The sequence below is a fragment of the Cherax quadricarinatus genome, chromosome 28, assembly GCF_038502225.1.
Source record: "Cherax quadricarinatus isolate ZL_2023a chromosome 28, ASM3850222v1, whole genome shotgun sequence".
NCBI lineage: Eukaryota > Metazoa > Arthropoda > Malacostraca > Decapoda > Parastacidae > Cherax > Cherax quadricarinatus.
This window is the reverse complement of record NC_091319.1, coordinates 13,204,436-13,221,200: the sequence shown is the minus strand read 5'-3', so window position 1 is coordinate 13,221,200 and position 16,765 is coordinate 13,204,436. Positions and strand designations below refer to the sequence as shown.

The following is a 16,765-nucleotide window of genomic DNA, read 5'->3' as shown; positions in this document are numbered from 1 at the left end:
CGCTTTCGTGACTACTCACATTATAATGTGTGTAGTCACGAAAGTGCTTGGAATTTCTCTATTTTTTCAGAGTGGTTGTTTTGCATATTCTGAAATCACCTGTTTACTGTGATCTTATTGCATATATATATATATATATATATATATATATATATATATATATATATATATATATATATATATATATATATATATATATATATATATATATATATACAGTGAATTACACGTAAGAGGTAGACACCACCGACTATAGATGCACTCACAAGCAGGATCCAAATGAGGTGGTGAGGTTGTAGCAGGAGAGTGGTGCAACAACCTCAATGAAGATGCAGTGGTGAGGTTGTAGCAGGAGAGTGGTGCAACAACCTCAATGAAGATGCAGTGGTGAGGTTGTAGCAGGAGAGTGGTGCAACAACCTCAATGAAGATGCAGTGGTGAGGTTGTGGCAGGAGAGTGGTGCAACAACCTCAATGAAGATGCAGTGGTGAGGTTGTAGCAGGAGAGTGGTGCAACAACCTCAATGAAGATGCAGTGGTGAGGTTGTGGCAGGAGAGTGGTGCAACAACCTCAATGAAGATGCAGTGGTGAGGTTGTGGCAGGAGAGTGGTGCAACAACCTCAGTGAAGATGCAGTGGTGAGGTTATGGCAGGAGAGTGGTGCAACAACCTCAATGAAGATGCAGTGGTGAGGTTGTGGCAGGAGAGTGGTGCAATAACCTCAATGAAGATGCAGTGGTGAGGTTGTAGCAGGAGAGTGGTGCAACAACCTCAATGAAGATGCAGTGGTGAGGTTGTGGCAGGAGAGTGGTACTTACTGTGATCTTCCATTAGACAGGGAGGAGGGCTCTCGCCCCCTACGTGGCACCAGGTGCTCCTAATCTATCCCTCCGTCGGCCTAATCAGGTTAACGAGGTCAATCTAGTACCCCGACGGGGCGCATTTGGTCGCAGAGTTCTGCATTTGTTGCTGTTGTGGGGATGTTCTCGGCGTCTCTCTCCTCTCTCTCGTTCTCTTTCACTTTCTCTCATTCACAGAAAATGCTCTGCATTCCTAAATTTTCCGTACAGAGATGACCATTAACATAACTGAGTTCGACTCCCACTTGCTAAAAAATAATTCCAGGTGCCATCGGCTGCCTAAATTGGATGAGGCTTTTTTTTTGAGTGCTAATGTACAAAATGACAATAATTGATGCCGGCTGTTGTCGTGAGCGACTTGACATTTGGTAATTTTTTTTTTATTTTAACGCTGGTCTTACCTTCATGGGAATTTTTTTTACCTCCTTACATCATCTGTTCTTTTGAGGCCAACATATTGATAGATAAACATCCATCATTCGGGAAATTTTTATTTTTCCTGGTGCATTCAAGCACGTGAAATTTTTGAAGTAGAGTCAAAAACTACCGATGGAATTTTTTGTTAAATATATTAGTCGATGGAGTCTTTCATTTCTCTCTGGACTCCATACTAACTGGAATTTGTTATTACTAATATGTTGTCTCTAGCACCTGACTCACGAAATCGTAATGACATGATTCCAAACAAATCATACCACGGGTGGGGTTAGAACCCGCGATCAGAGCCTCAAAACTTCAGACCGACGCGTAATATATACTCAGGAATCTCTGTACTTTTTTAAATCTCATATTTGTTTTTATTCCCCGCTGGAATCTCCTTGGATCTGTCCTCGCCGGAATCTCTCCTCTCTGAAATTTCTTTATTTACATATGTTCTCACACGTATATATTGTAAGTACGTGAGAATGTAAGTTGAAAAAAATATAAGAAAAAGACCTTACGGTACTTTGAAGGCGTACAATGAGGAAACTGGAGAAGAAAATTGGTACGTCGTAGGACAAGTTTTTGTTAGGACAACGTTACGCTCTATATGGCGCTCTATCAGGTCATGACATGAAAAAGCTCTACACAAGGATTCACTGTTCCAATAAAGCTTGTTCTGTAACGTACGTGCTGCAACTTTTCTTCTCTTGTCGGCGGCACGACGTTTACATCCAGGAACGGGCAGGGTAAAGTACTGAAATTTAGATGTACTCAAGAGTCCATCTTGCGAACACTGAATCTCATTTCTTAAATCTGATTTTTGCAGTTTTCGTTGTATCACACTAATAGTGCCAATATACTTCTGCTGTGTCTCGTGATCCACTGATAAAACCCATGTTTGCTTTCTTGAGAAAAGTATCGAATTTGTAGATATGCTTTTCCACGATTACGTATATTCTTCATTGTTTTAATCATCCTGAATGAATATTTTATCGCTCATCTGCATATTCATTATTTATGGTCCTTTTCTTGTTTATTATGATCTTAATCCTCCTCTTCCATATTCTTCTTCTGGTATTTTTTCCTACTCTAGATTTTCTTTCTTCGACTTCTGTTTCTTCTTTTTTATTTAATGGTTATAATAATAGCCGTAATTTTAAAGGGATAGACCGGTAAGCCATCGGAAGGCCTCGGTCAGATGATCAAAAACTCCAATTATGGGTCATCATATGGCTAATACTCGTGTCAGGAAACACTTGTTCAGTTAACCTTCTTTCCGCAGCGTCTCGTCTAGTTTCCTGGACGTCTCCTGATATCCTATCACTGACCATTTTTTTTTTTTACCATATATGCTGATGGGACGTTATCGAGGAAATTAATTTTAGGAAAATTATTTATTCTAAGCATTTCTCTAAGAGAGTTTCCAAGGCGTCCTGAAACCGTTGTGTTGTCCAGGCGGGCGTATATAATGTTCCATACCACTCAAGGATGCTTGTTGGTTCTGGTGTCGGTGCTGTGAATGCTTCTTGTGTTAATGATTCATTTTTGGGGGGAGGTTTCCTTGTATCCTGAGTTTTGCTACGTATTTTGTCATCGCGATAAACAGCATCCCCCCGTTTTAATATCTTACACTTTATTTCATTTATTTTGTTGCTAAGATACATTGTCTCCTATTGCAGATGAGACATACAGGTGGGTCTCCATTATTTTATTCCCTGAATTTATATTTTCCTAGCTACACTCAGAATTTATTCTCATTGGTAGCTAACGTTGGCGGTGTTGTCGTACTTGTAGCAGATACAACCTGGCAACATGTTGAAGTATTGTTTTTGTTGGAGATTTCCTGGATGGATGTTGTTGATGATATATGCAGCAACGTTCTTATGGACCTTGTGCACTGAGAAGACTTTTTTACATCTAACCTTCATAACTGAGGTGTATGAGGCTATTATTACTATTGTTGCTATTTTATTGTTGTTGTTGTTCACATGCAACATCACCCCCCCCAATGGAAAGCAGGGGCGCCACGAGTACACTAAGAGACAAGACAGTAAGTGTCAGAGGCCCAAGAATGTTCAACTACCCCCCAGCATGCATAAGGGGGATTACCAATAGACCCCTGGCTGTCTTCAAGAAGGCACTGGACAGGCACCTTAAGTCAGAACCTGATCAACCGGGTTGTAGCTCGTACGTCGGTTTACGTGCGGCCAGTAGTAACAGCCTGGTTTATCAGGCCCTGATCCACCACGAATCCTGGTCACGGACCGGGCCGTGGGGGGCGTTGATCCCCGAAACCCTCTCCAAGTATACTCCAAATATGCATTGACAGTTTTCCACAAAGGTAGTGACCCAAAAAATAAACACATTCACCATCATTCAGTCAATAGCTGTCTTGCCAGAATTGTGCAACCATCACTATTCAAATAACCCACCAAACTGCTATATTACCATCCCTCCTGCAATGTGCAAGCACAGTACTTACCACCTCTAGGACTCAAGTCCGGCTAACCAGTTTTCTGAATCCTTTGATAAATGTTACCTTTACATTCCAACACCACGTCAAACCCTAAATTCTCATTAGTCTCCGCTAACGATGTAACACGCACACATACGTCTTCCTGTGACATTAGTGGGCAAATGAACTAGGGGTAGCTCGATCGCTGGTGCACTCACCTCACACACTGATGTCCGGAGTTCGAATCTCCTCCGGTACAGCTGGAAAACATTAGGGACGAGTTTCCATAAGACACCTGCTGCCCCTGTCCCTGTTCACCCATCAATTTGAAATGGATACCTGGGTATTAGCCGACTGGTGTGTGTCGCATCCTGGGACAAAACTGACCTAATTTCCCCTAAATGATCTGCATAACAAGCGGCTTTTTATATAGTTGTATGTCATTGATGTCAACTATGGTCTGTATACCTTGTACATATACTCGTAGTAAATAAAGATATTATTATTATTATTATTATTATTATTATTATTATTATTATTATTATTATTATAAATACTGAGAGAAAATGATAGGGTGGATATGGACAGAGTGACTGAGAGTTCACAGATGGAAATTAAAATTACAGAATAGCCACAGGGATGTTGGGAAATCTCTCTTTATCCTCAGAGTGGTCAGGAAGTGGAACGACCTGGACAGCAAAGTGATAGAGGCAGGATGCTTTAAGAATAGATATTCTCAGGATATATATACACTGGTAGGTATATATGATGGGTTTACCTTAATCCCTATTTTAGGGATTAACACATTCTTGTCTGCTTGTAAAAAAAATAAAGTTATGTGTACCCTTAACGACCCTAATATATTTGACAGACTTTAAACCCCTTTAGCCAACCAACCAATGGGTATGACAGAGCTGGAGAAGGTAGGAGAGGGAACCTTGTAGCGGCCAATGGAGAGGCGAGGCCAGGAACTGAGACTCAACCAGTGTAACCACATATACGTAAGTGATTATACTCTGAGGCTGGTGTTCTGCTACAGGTGTGGACTGGAGCTACCATCTGACCGTGTTCCTGGCTGCCCTGACGTGACAGTGCTGCCCCCTCGAGCCTTCTACCCACTACCTTGGTCAGTCTTATAAACCCCGTATCGATTAATGTTTTGTTTTAAGTAATGCATTTGTACATTAATATTTATCTATCTGGCTTCCATTCTTTATTTTTTTTATCTATCTCGTTGTTTACCTACGTATATACTCATATTTCTGTTTCTATTTATTTGTGATTACTCACCTATATATGAGTGCAGGGTCGATTCTCAGCTCATGGTCCCGCCTCTTCGCTAGCCGCTACTGGATTCACTCCCTGCATCAAGAGCCCTCTCGTACCTTTTCTTAAGGTTATGTATGGATCTTGCCTCTACCACTCTACCAGCGCGGTCATTCCACTTCCTGACTAAGACTGAAGGAATACTTCATAGCTTTCTTGTGACACATCTGTGTTTTCAGCTTCCAACTGTGCTCTCGTGTGCGTGTTTCCTGCCTCTCGAACAGTCTGTTCCTGTTCACCCTGCCAATTCCTCTCAGTATGGTGTTATATCACTATAGTCATTCTTTCTTCTAATGCCACCAGGTTCAGTTCTCTTGATTTTTTCTCGCAGGACATGCCCCTCAGCTTCGGGACTAGTCTCATTGCAAATCTTTCCCCAGTTTCTTGACAGATAAGTGAACTGTAGATATGTAGATATAAATCCATATGTACACCTGTTAACCCTTTTGGGGCCTAGTTCCTAGGCCTTTTGTGTATCCATATGCTCTTGCGCTACCGTCCACAGGATGGATATGGGGTGCACAATAAACTAGCCACTTCGGTGGCAAAAATCTAATTGATAAGGAGTGGGTTCCATATCGGTGCTACGTACTCCAGTATGGGCCTGACTTGTGCCATATACAGTATCATGAATGACTCCTTGCTCCGCGTGTGTGCGTACTCACCTATGTGTGTATGTGTTTACGTATGCAATACATGTATATTTCCATTTATAAATGTATTCTTTCACGTCAGAAAGTGCAAAAACACCTCCAGCCAGAATGCCACAATAATCCACACTCACACCAGCACACAACACCCCAGGAGCTGTAACTCGATCCCTGCAACTGCAAATAGGTGAGTACACATCAGCTGACACCTAATAACCACACATACACAAGCATACTCCCACCCCAATACTCACACAACACATACCTACTTCTACACAGACACTCACATAAGCGCGCGCGCACGCACGCACACACACACACACACGGGGCCAGGAGCTGAGTCTCGACCCCTGCAACCACAATTAGGTGAGTACACACACACACACACGCACGAGAAGGACAGGATGAGCCCTTGGTTCACTCATAGGTGCAGAGAGGCCAAAACCAAGTGTGCTAGAGAATGGAAAAAACATAGAAAACAAAGAACCCAGGAGAATAAGGAGAGCAGTCGTAGAGCCAGAAACGAATATGCACAGGTAAGAAGGGAGGCCCAACGACAATACGAAAATGACACAGCAACAAAAACCAAATCTGACCCAAAGCTGTTGTACACCCACATGAGGAGGAAAGCAGTAGCCAAGGACCAGGTAATCAGGCTGAGGAAGGAAGGAAGGGAGATCATAAGAAGCGACCGAGAAGTATGTGAGGAACTTAACATGAGATTCAAAGAAGTGGTCACAGAGGAGACAGAAGGGACTCCAGAAAGACGTAGAAGTGGGGTCCACCATCAAGTGTTAGACACAATACATACAACTGAGGAAGAAGTGAAGAGGCTGCTAAACGAGCTAGATACCTCAAAGGCGATGGGGCCGGATAACATCTCTCCATGGGTCCTGAGAGAGGGAGCAGAGGCTCTATGCGTGCCACTAACAACAATCTTCAACACATCTATCGAAACAGGGCGACTACCTGAGGTATGGAAAACTTCAAATGTTGTCCCAAATTTTAAAAAAGGAGACAGACACGAAGCATTAAACTACAGACCAGTGTCACTGACATGTATCGAATGCAAAGTCATGGAGAATTAAATCAGGCTGGACACCTGCTCCAGCAACTGGCTTCTCGAATTTAACCCCGCCAAATGCAAAGTCATGAAGATCAGGGAAGGGCAAAGAAGACCGCAGACGGAGCATAGGCTAGGTGGCCAAAGACTGCAAACCTCGCTCAAGGAGAAAGATCTTGGGGTGAGTATAACACCGAGCACGTCTCCGGAAGCACACATCAACCAGATAACTGCTGCAGCATATGGGCGCCTGCAAACCTGAGAATAGCGTTCCGATACCTTAGTAAGGAATTGTTCAAGACACTGTGCATCGTGTACGTCAGGCCCATACTGGAGTATGCAGCACCTGTTTGGAACCCACACTTGATCAAGCACGTCAAGACATTAGAGAAAGTGCAAAGGTTTGCGACAACGTTAGTTCCAGAGCTAAGGGGAATGTCCTACGAAGAAAGGTTAAGGGAAATCGGCCTGACGACACTGGAGGACAGAAGGGTTAAGGGAGACATGATAACGATATACAAAATACTGCGTGGAATAGACAAGGTGGACAGAGACAGTATGTTCCAGAGAGGGGACACAGAAACAAGTGGTCACAATTGGAAGTTGAAGACCCAGATGAGTCAAAGGGGTGTTAGAAAGTATTTCTTCAGTCATAGAGTAGTCAGGAAGTGGAATAGCCTAGCAAGTGAGGTAGTGGAGGCTGGAGCCATACATAGCTTTAAGATGAGGTATGATAAAGCTCATGGAGCAGGGAGAGGGAGGACTTAGTAGCACTCAGTGAAGAGGCGGGGCCAGGAGCTGAGTCTCGACCCCTGCAACCACAATTAGGTGAGTACAATTACGTGAGCACACACATACACACAAACAAACAAACAAACAAACACAGGCACACTTTTACTCGTTTCACTACACTAACATTTCCCTGCTCACCACACTAACCTTTTCTCTCCCTGCTCACCACACTAACCTCTTCTCTCCCTGCTCACCACACTAACCTCTTCTCTCCCTGCTCACCACACTAACCTCTTCTCTCCCTGCTCACCACACTAACCTCTTCTCTTCCTGCTCACTACACTAACTGTATTCACCGTGCCTTAGGTGGGAGTGGCGTCGCTATATGCAGGAAGACCCAGCCTTGGCGTATGACCTTCTGAATGACGCCCAGGTCTACTCTCTCCATATGTGGAACCTACACACCCGCCACAAACCTGTTCTTCTTACTTCAAACCAGATCTACGCCCTCGCCGCCCACGCCCTCTGCCCCACAACCGTCGCCCACGCTGGTTTGACCATGTAAGGTGACCCGCTCAGAGAGACGGAGGCTCTTGTTGCAGTCTTGTCAACACACCTCTACTTCTCCATATCCTAGCATTACCTCTGTGTCCTCTGGATTGGAGTAGTGTATAGGATGTCCTCATACAATAGAGTGAAAAAGTAATGTGAAGGACCTGGGAGTGATAATGTCAGAGGATCTCGCCTTCAGAGATCACAACAACGTATCTACCGCATCTGCTAGAAAAATGATAGACTGGACAATGAGAACTTTCAGAACTAGGGACTCCAAGCCCATGATGATCCTCTTCAAATCGCTTGTTCTCTCTAGGCTGGAATGCTGCTGTTCACTAACTGCCCCCTTCAAGGCACTCCAAGCCCATGATGATCCTCTTCAAATCGCTTGTTCTCTCTAGGCTGGAATGCTGCTGTTCACTAACTGCCCCCTTCAAGGCAGGCGAAATTGCCGACCTGTAAAATGTACAAAGAACTTTCACAGCACACATAAGTACGATAAAGCACCTAAATTACTGAGAACGGTTGAAGTCCCTTGATTTATATTCCTTGGAACGCAGGCGACAGAGATACATGATAAAATACACTGGAAAATCCTAGAGGGATTAGTACCAATCTTGCACACGAAAATCACTCCCTATGAAAGCAAAAGACTAGGCAGGAGATGCAACATTCCCCCAATGAAAAGAAGGGGCGCCACGAGTACATTGTGAAACAACACAATAATTGTCAGGGGTCCAAGACTGTTCAACTGCCTCCTAGCATACATAAGGGGGATTACCAACAGACCCCTGACTGTCTTCAAGAAGGCACTGTACAGGCACCTACAGTCAGTACTTGACCAGCCGGGCTGTGGTTCATACGTCCGTTTGCGTGTTAGTCGACTGGTGTGGGTCGCATCCTGGGATACTGACCTAATTTGGCCGAAATGCTCAGCAGAACAAGGGGCTTTCTATATAGTAGTATGTCATTGATGTCAGCTAGGACTGTATACCATGTGAATGTACTTGTAGTAAATAAAGATATTATTATTATTATTATTATTATTAATTATTATTATTATTATTATTATTATTATTATTATTATTATTATTATTAAGTAGCTACCCTCTGTTTATTCACCATCTTCTGTTCCGTGTGGACAGTGTGACAAAAAGATACATAGGAGAAACAGAAAAAACTATCGACCAGGTTGAACAAACAAATGTGCGTGTAGAAAGGTTGACTAAAGCAATACTTGTGTTGTCCACAAGAACAATGAAGGCCACCTTATGTGTTGGGAAAAAAAAACACCCTATTTGCCTTTACCGAACCAAAACTGAGTCGACATCGTTGCTTCAAGGCCACCCTTATCGTTATTTCTAGCGTCGTTTGAACAACGTATCGACCACATTGGATCACGTAATCAGCAACTACTCTTCAGCATGGCCACATAGCACCACAACTACGAGGAGACCTGTCTGATGCTCACCTATCCTGAGAACACTTACCTCACATGTGCTTGATAATAATAATAATAATAATAATAATAATAATAATAATAATAATTTTATTTGCTACAAGTACCGGTACAGGGTATACATGCCTAGTTGACATAAGTGACACTACTATAAAAAGCCCCTTGTTATGCTGAGCATTTCGGGAAAATTAGATCAGTTTTGTCCTAGGATGCGACCCACACCAGCCAACTAACACCCAGGTACCCATTTTAAACTGATGAATGAACAGGGACAGCAGGTGTCTTATGGAAACACGTCCCTAATGTTTTCCAGCCGTACCGGAGGAGATTCGAACTCCGAACCTCAATGTGTGAGCTGAGTGCACTAGCGATGGAGCTACGGTCTATGAATACTCTATCTCTTGTACCCTGTGTATCACGCGTGAACAAAGTCCCAGGACTGAAGTGTTTCTCCACTAAGGTGTCTCAGGTGTAGCTTGTGTCTGTAACAACAAATGTAAAAGTGTTGCAAGGTATGTAATAACAACTTTAATAATGAGTGTAATAATGACTACAATGAAGATAAGTGATAAGTTTAAAGGTTTGAGTTCATTACAAAAAAATGATTATTAAACGAGAGTGGATACTTGGACAAATAAAAGTATAATAATTTTCAGTTTCATTATTGATCTCATTATTAACCTGATTGTTAATTCTATTATTAATCTCGTTGTTAAATTTATTATTAATATTGCTACTCATTATTAACCTCATGTTTAATGCTATTATTATCCTCATTGTTAATGTCATTATTAATCTCATTGTTACTCGTTATTAACCTCATTGTTAATATTATTAACCTCTTTACTAACCCCATAACTAATTTTATTATTAACTTCATTATTAACTTCATTATTAACATCACTACTAACGGAGCATGGAAATGCTCTATACAATACAGGAAAAACGTAAATGGAAAAAAAAATTCTCTGAACCTAGTATTAGATTTCACCATTTTTTTTTTAATTTAAAGCCGCTATTACACATCACTCGCATACATCCTGTTCCGTAGATCAAACCTGATTATCTCCCATTTCCCCAAACGCCGCTTGACCTCTACGGGTTTGGCGCTTTCCCATGATCCATAAAGCATTATTGTCTCTCACATACAGCTTTCCGTGTCTTTATGTACACCTGTTAACCCTTTTGGGGCCTAGTTCATAGGTCTTTTGTGTATCCATATGCTCTTGCACTACCATCCACAGGATGGATATGGGGTGCACAACAAACTAGCCACTTCGGTGGCAAAATCTAAAATCTAATCCGTGTCTTTAACACTATTTTTTTAGCATTTCCTCCAGTCATGCTGGTTTTAATCTCTCTTTTTTCGAGTTTGGCAAATATTACATTTTCACAAATTAATATTAACAGTAATGGATATTTTAATCTTTTAAGCCTTAATTCATAAAGTAAATTCTAAGTGTATACATACTCGTGTATACATCCCTTCAAGGCTGTATATACACTGTTCACGAAATCGTAAATAACAGGATTGCAAAGAGTCCACGGAACGAGTGGGATCTAAGCCCATGGTGAGTTTTACGACTCTCTATAAGTTCAAACCCCACCCGTTCCGTGGTTTATATACACTGCTGTTTTCATGCATATATATCAAAGTATACCTCAGAATATACACAGTTCCAAGTCTATCTTCTCATCTTGCACTGACTTTACCCCACATTTTTGTTTTCATCTTCGTTCTCTACTACGCCTTCTTCTCTACTTTTTTAAATTCTATCTCCCGCTTTCTCTTACCTCCCACTGCAAATCTTTGATTTCATCTAGGATTTACATGGCGTTCTGCCGACAATAGCAAAGAAAATACACAATTTGCAGAGAAGTTTATATTGGGACACAGTTCAAAACGATGTCCCAGTGACTCCTTACTCTACACTCATAAGTTTCTCCCTCTTGGAATACGACTGGTATAAATATGTCGACAACCAAGACATGACAAACATCTCAGCGAGCGAAATGTAGCATAAATAAATATTCCACAACGTTCCTTTGCAACAATATATCTTCGTTAATTCTTAGCCACCAGGTTCACGCCAGCCTGGTGGCCTGGTGGCTAAAGCTCCCGCTTCACACACGGAGGGCCCGGGTTCGATTCCCGGCGGGCGGAAACATTTCGACACGTTTCCTTACACCTGTTGTCCTGTTCACCTAGCAGCAAATAGGTACCTGGGTGTTAGTCGACTGGTGTGGGTCGCATCCTGGGGGACAAGATTAAGGACCCCAATGGAAATAAGCTAGTCCTCGATGACGCACTGACTTTCTTGGGTTATCCTGGGTGGCTAACCTTCCGGGGTTAAAAATCCGAACGAAATCTTATCGAGAATCCAAGGGCTCATCGGTACGTCGTATGGAACTTTTCGCCAGTATGTGGACGTTTCGCTCATTCTTGATCATCGGTGACAAGTTTCAACTCCATTCTCCTCTTATTTTGACCGAGGCACCATTCATTGTGACATTTTTTCCATTGTGTAGGTATTTTATTATACCTTATTCCATTGTGTAGGTATATAGGCTTACCATTGCATTAACACGCCAATCATCCCAAAATATTCTTATCATATTACCGTATCAGTACGAAAATACGTAAACGATAAAAAACCTAAAAGTCAGATATTTATTTTTGTTATCGCGTTGATGGTCTTTCAGTGTCAGCTTGACGAGGCTGAACCACGTAGTCGCATTGAGAGGCCCAAGCGACGCTCACTGCCCCTCCATAATCCCTGGAAGTGACTGTGTATAGAAGCTTGCTGAATATTCCTTTTACCGTCACGCCAGTACCTGGAACCCACTCACCTCAACACACCAGTACCTGGAACCCACTCACCTCAACACACCAGTACCTGGAACCAACTCACCCTAACACACCAGTACCTGGAACCCACTCACCTCAACACACCAGTACCTGGAACCCACTCACCTCAGCACCGGTACCTGGAACTCACTCACCTCAACACACCAGTACCTAAAGCCCACTCATCTCAACACACTAGTACTTGGAACCCATTCACCTCAACACACCAGTACCTGGAACCACTCACCTCAACACACCATTACCTGGAACCCACTCACTTCAACACACCAGTACCTGGAACACTCACCTCTACACACCAGTACCTGGAACCACTCACTTCAACACACCAGTACCTGGAACCCACTCACATCACCAGTACCTGGAACCCACTCACCTCACCATTACCTGGAACCCACTCACCTCAACACACCAGTACCTGGAACCCACTCACCTCAACACACCAGTACCTGGAACCAACTCACCTTAACACACCAGTACCTGGAACCCACTCACCTCAACACACCAGTACCTGGAACCCACTCACCTCAGCACCGGTACCTGGAACTCACTCACCTCAACACACCAGTACCTAAAGCCCACTCATCTCAACACACTAGTACTTGGAACCCATTCACCTCAACACACCAGTACCTGGAACCACTCACCTCAACACACCATTACCTGGAACCCACTCACTTCAACACACCAGTACCTGGAACACTCACCTCTACACACCAGTACCTGGAACCACTCACTTCAACACACCAGTACCTGGAACCCACTCACATCACCAGTACCTGGAACCCACTCACCTCACCATTACCTGGAACCCACTCACCTCAACACACCAGTACCTGGAACCACTCACCTCTACACACCAGTACCTGGAACCCACTCACCTCAGCACACCAGTACCTGGAACCCACTCACCTCAACACAGCAGTACCTGGAACCCACTCACCTCAGTACACCAGTATCTGGAACCCACTCACCTCAACATACCAGTACCTGGAACCACTCACCTCAACACACCAGTACCCGTAACCCACTCACCTTAGCACACCAATACCTGGAACCACTCACCTCAACACACCAGTACCTGGAACCCACTCACTTCAACACACCAGTACCTGGAACCCAATCACTTCAACATACCAGTACCTGGAACCCACACACCTCAAAAAAAACATTACCTGGAGTCCACTCACCTCAACACACCATTACCTGGAACCCACTCACCTCAACACACCAGTACCTGGAACCCACTCACTTCAACACACCAGTACCTGGAACCCACTCACTTCAACACACCATTACCTGGAATCCACTCACCTCAACACACCATTACCTGGAATCCACTCATCTCAACACACCATTACCTGGAGCCCACTCACCTCAACACACCATTACTTGGAACTCACTCACTTCAACACACCAGTACCTGGAACCTGTATACTTTGCAAATAAGAACCTTTCTCCAGCAGAACAGAATTATTCTCAACTTGATAAAGAAGGTCTAGCTTTAGTGTATGCTGTCAAGAAATTCAGATATTTTTTGCTAGGTAGAAAGTTTGTTGCTCGCACAGATCATTAACCATTCGTAGCTTTGTTTGGAAAAGTTGAACATATTCCAGTCAATGCAAATGCCAAAATCAGCGTTGTGCACTGTTATTAGCTCAGTATGATTACGAATTGTTATTCAAGGCTGACAAGGAAAGTGTTATTGCAGATGTATTAAGTAGATTACCTATTGAAGATCATAGAGTCAGGTACACGTATTGAATATATAAGATTAGTAGAGTGTCTAGATTTACAAAATATCTCATCTGACAAAATCAAAGAGGAAACTGGGAATGATGGTTGTATTATCCCAAGTAGTAAATAATGTTAAATATGGGCGGTGTAAGAACAGTGTACTTTTATCTGACTATAATTCCGTCACATCAGATCTGATTATTCATGATGATGTAGTATTGTATAGGAATAGAGTGGTAGTGCCTGTAGAATTAAGATGTAAGGTATTAGAGCATTTACATATGAGTCATAATGGTATCAATGTTATGAAAGCAGAATCAAGGAAGTGGGTCTGGTGGCCAAAGATGAACCAAGATATTGCGGAAGTGACTAAGAATTGTTCGATTTGTTTTAAAAATTTTAAGTCAGTTTCATCTTCTGTCCTATCTTGGCCCCGCTCAGGGTCTTCATGGTCTAGAGTGTATATAGATTATGCAGGCCCAGTTGAGGGCAAATATTTTTTGGTAACTGTAGATTCTTTTTCAAAATTTTTAGATGTGCAAGTAACTAGTTCCATGACATCCACAGTTACTACTGAATTTCTGAGGAAATCCTTTTGTAATTTTGGATTACCAGACATAGTTGTGTCAGATAATGCTACATACTTTGCATCACAAGTGCTGGAAGCCTTCTTTAGTAAGAATAGTATTGAACATGTTACTCCAGCCCCATACCATCCATCATCAAATAGTCTGGCAGAGAGGGCAGTAAGGACGGTGAAGGAAGGATTACACAAATTTACAAAAGGATCTCTCAATACCAGACTATGTAGGTTCTTATATAACCATAAGAAAACTGTTCATTCCTCCTCTAGTAAGACACCAGCAGAAATGATGTTTAATGGGAATTTTAAAGTCCCAGTAGGGCTGTCAAACGTCATCTTAAGGAAGACAAGCCATTGCCTAACATGCCTGCTGGTGAACTTCAGGAAAAGGCGAAGCAATTTCAAGTTGATGATGCTGTGTATGCCAAAAATTTTAGGAAAGGTGACCCTTGGGTAGAAGGGAAGATTGTGGAGGTATTAGGGGTTAGGAATTACAAAATGTTAATTAGAGGTTTTGGTAATATAATATGGAAAAGAAATAGATCACCTCATGCCAAGGTTTAGGAGTGGAGAGCAAACACTGGTTTCAACAGTACCAGAAGCTGTAAGGAGTGGTTTAGAGGAACTGCCCACAATAGATAATAGTGGTAATAAACTTAAGAATCAGGTTATCATGCAGGAAAAACCTCCTGGGAGATTTGATGAAGAAAACAAGTGTGAGAGGAGAGGTTGCACCTCAGGACAGTACAAACCCTCCGTTTCTCCAGCGTTCCTGAAGAGTGATCAAACCTCCAGATAGGTTGGATTTATAAGTAGTTTGGATGATGAGCTAATCTTTATATGGTAACCATTCCACCTGTTGTGATGATATAAAGTAATTTAGAAAAGGAGGAATGTAAGGTGTTGGGGGCAGTGAGAGGATTAGATACTATGTTATGTTCATTCTTTTATAACTATTGTTGTTGTTGTTGTTGAGCCGGGCCGTGGAGAGTACACTTGTTATTGTTACTCTGGCTTTCATTAACCTACAACTATAACACAGCATACATAAGGGGGATTACCAAGAGACCCCTGGCTGTCTTCAAGAGGGCGCTGGACAGGCACATAAAGTCAGTACCTGACCAGCCGGGCTGTGGTTCTTACATCAGTTTGCGTGTGGCCAGCAGTAACAGGCTGGTTGATCAGACCCTGATCCACCACGAAGCCTATTCTCAGACCTGGCCGCGGGGGCGTTGACCACCGAAACTCTCTCCAGGTATACTCCAGGTATACATCAGTACAGTTACAGAAATTATCAGTCCCTCCAGGCTGAGGGACTGACAACCTCAAATTCTACGACTTCAAGGGTGATGGACTGATTACATCGTCTTCACATCTCTACTGTTCCTGCCTACTTTCTGTATTCGACTGAAGAAGCCTACTGTGTAGGCGAAACGTTTCGGAATAAAGTTGCCTAACTGTTGCATATGTCTTACCTAACAACATAGTAACGTGTAAATTACCTAGGATAACACAAAAAAAGTCAAAGTGACTTATTTTGAGAGTCTAGCATCATTAAGATAATGTCATTATCAGTATTTTTTTTCCTGGCAAGACAAAGAAGTCCACCTGACCTAAGTGGGAATTTTATTGCTCCCATTTCGTTTTCCGGAGGAAACTGTTTTCTTTCTAATTCTTGTTCATATTTAGGCAGTTGTTAATTAAGTTGTACCACCTGAGCGGCTAGTTTGCTGTGCATGTTTCCTTATTTGGCTGTCCTATTCACCTAGTAGTAGTGGGTGTTAGTCTAACTGGTGAGGCTGGCATCCTGGGAGACAAGACTGAAGGACTCCAATAGAAATGTGACATTACAGTCCTCGATGACGCACTGACTTTCTTGAGTTATCCTTGATGGCTAACCCTTCCCTTGTTAAAAATGCAAACAAATCTTACCTTATCTTATACTAATCCTGTGAGCGGTAGCGATCCACTTCGAGGACAGCGTGAAACAAGCTTTTATGCCACAAGACGGGCAGAAAGCAGCAACTTCACTCTGGCTGTACCCTTCTCCAGAACAT

At 42.7% G+C, this 16,765-nt stretch overlaps 1 protein-coding gene across 8 annotated transcripts in view; it reads left to right on the top strand.

Annotated features, from left to right (window-relative positions):
- LOC128693289 (lactosylceramide 4-alpha-galactosyltransferase) overlaps positions 1-15,716 on the top strand; it is a 36,742-nt gene extending 21,026 nt beyond the window's left edge. For 5 of the 8 annotated variants that reach the window (XM_053782885.1, XM_053782886.2, XM_053782887.2 and 2 more), the window contains exons 7-8: positions 4,777-4,863; positions 7,875-15,716. In XM_053782885.1, coding sequence (XP_053638860.1) covers positions 4,777-4,863; positions 7,875-8,073 — 286 coding nt within the window. In that variant the 3' untranslated portion in view covers positions 8,074-15,716. Of the gene's footprint in view, positions 1-4,776; positions 4,864-5,798; positions 5,901-7,874 lie in introns of all 8 variants that reach the window. The other 3 variants (XR_011392531.1, XM_053782891.2, XM_053782890.2) reach the window with 3 other exon arrangements.
- Positions 15,717-16,765: the final 1,049 nt, after the last annotated feature.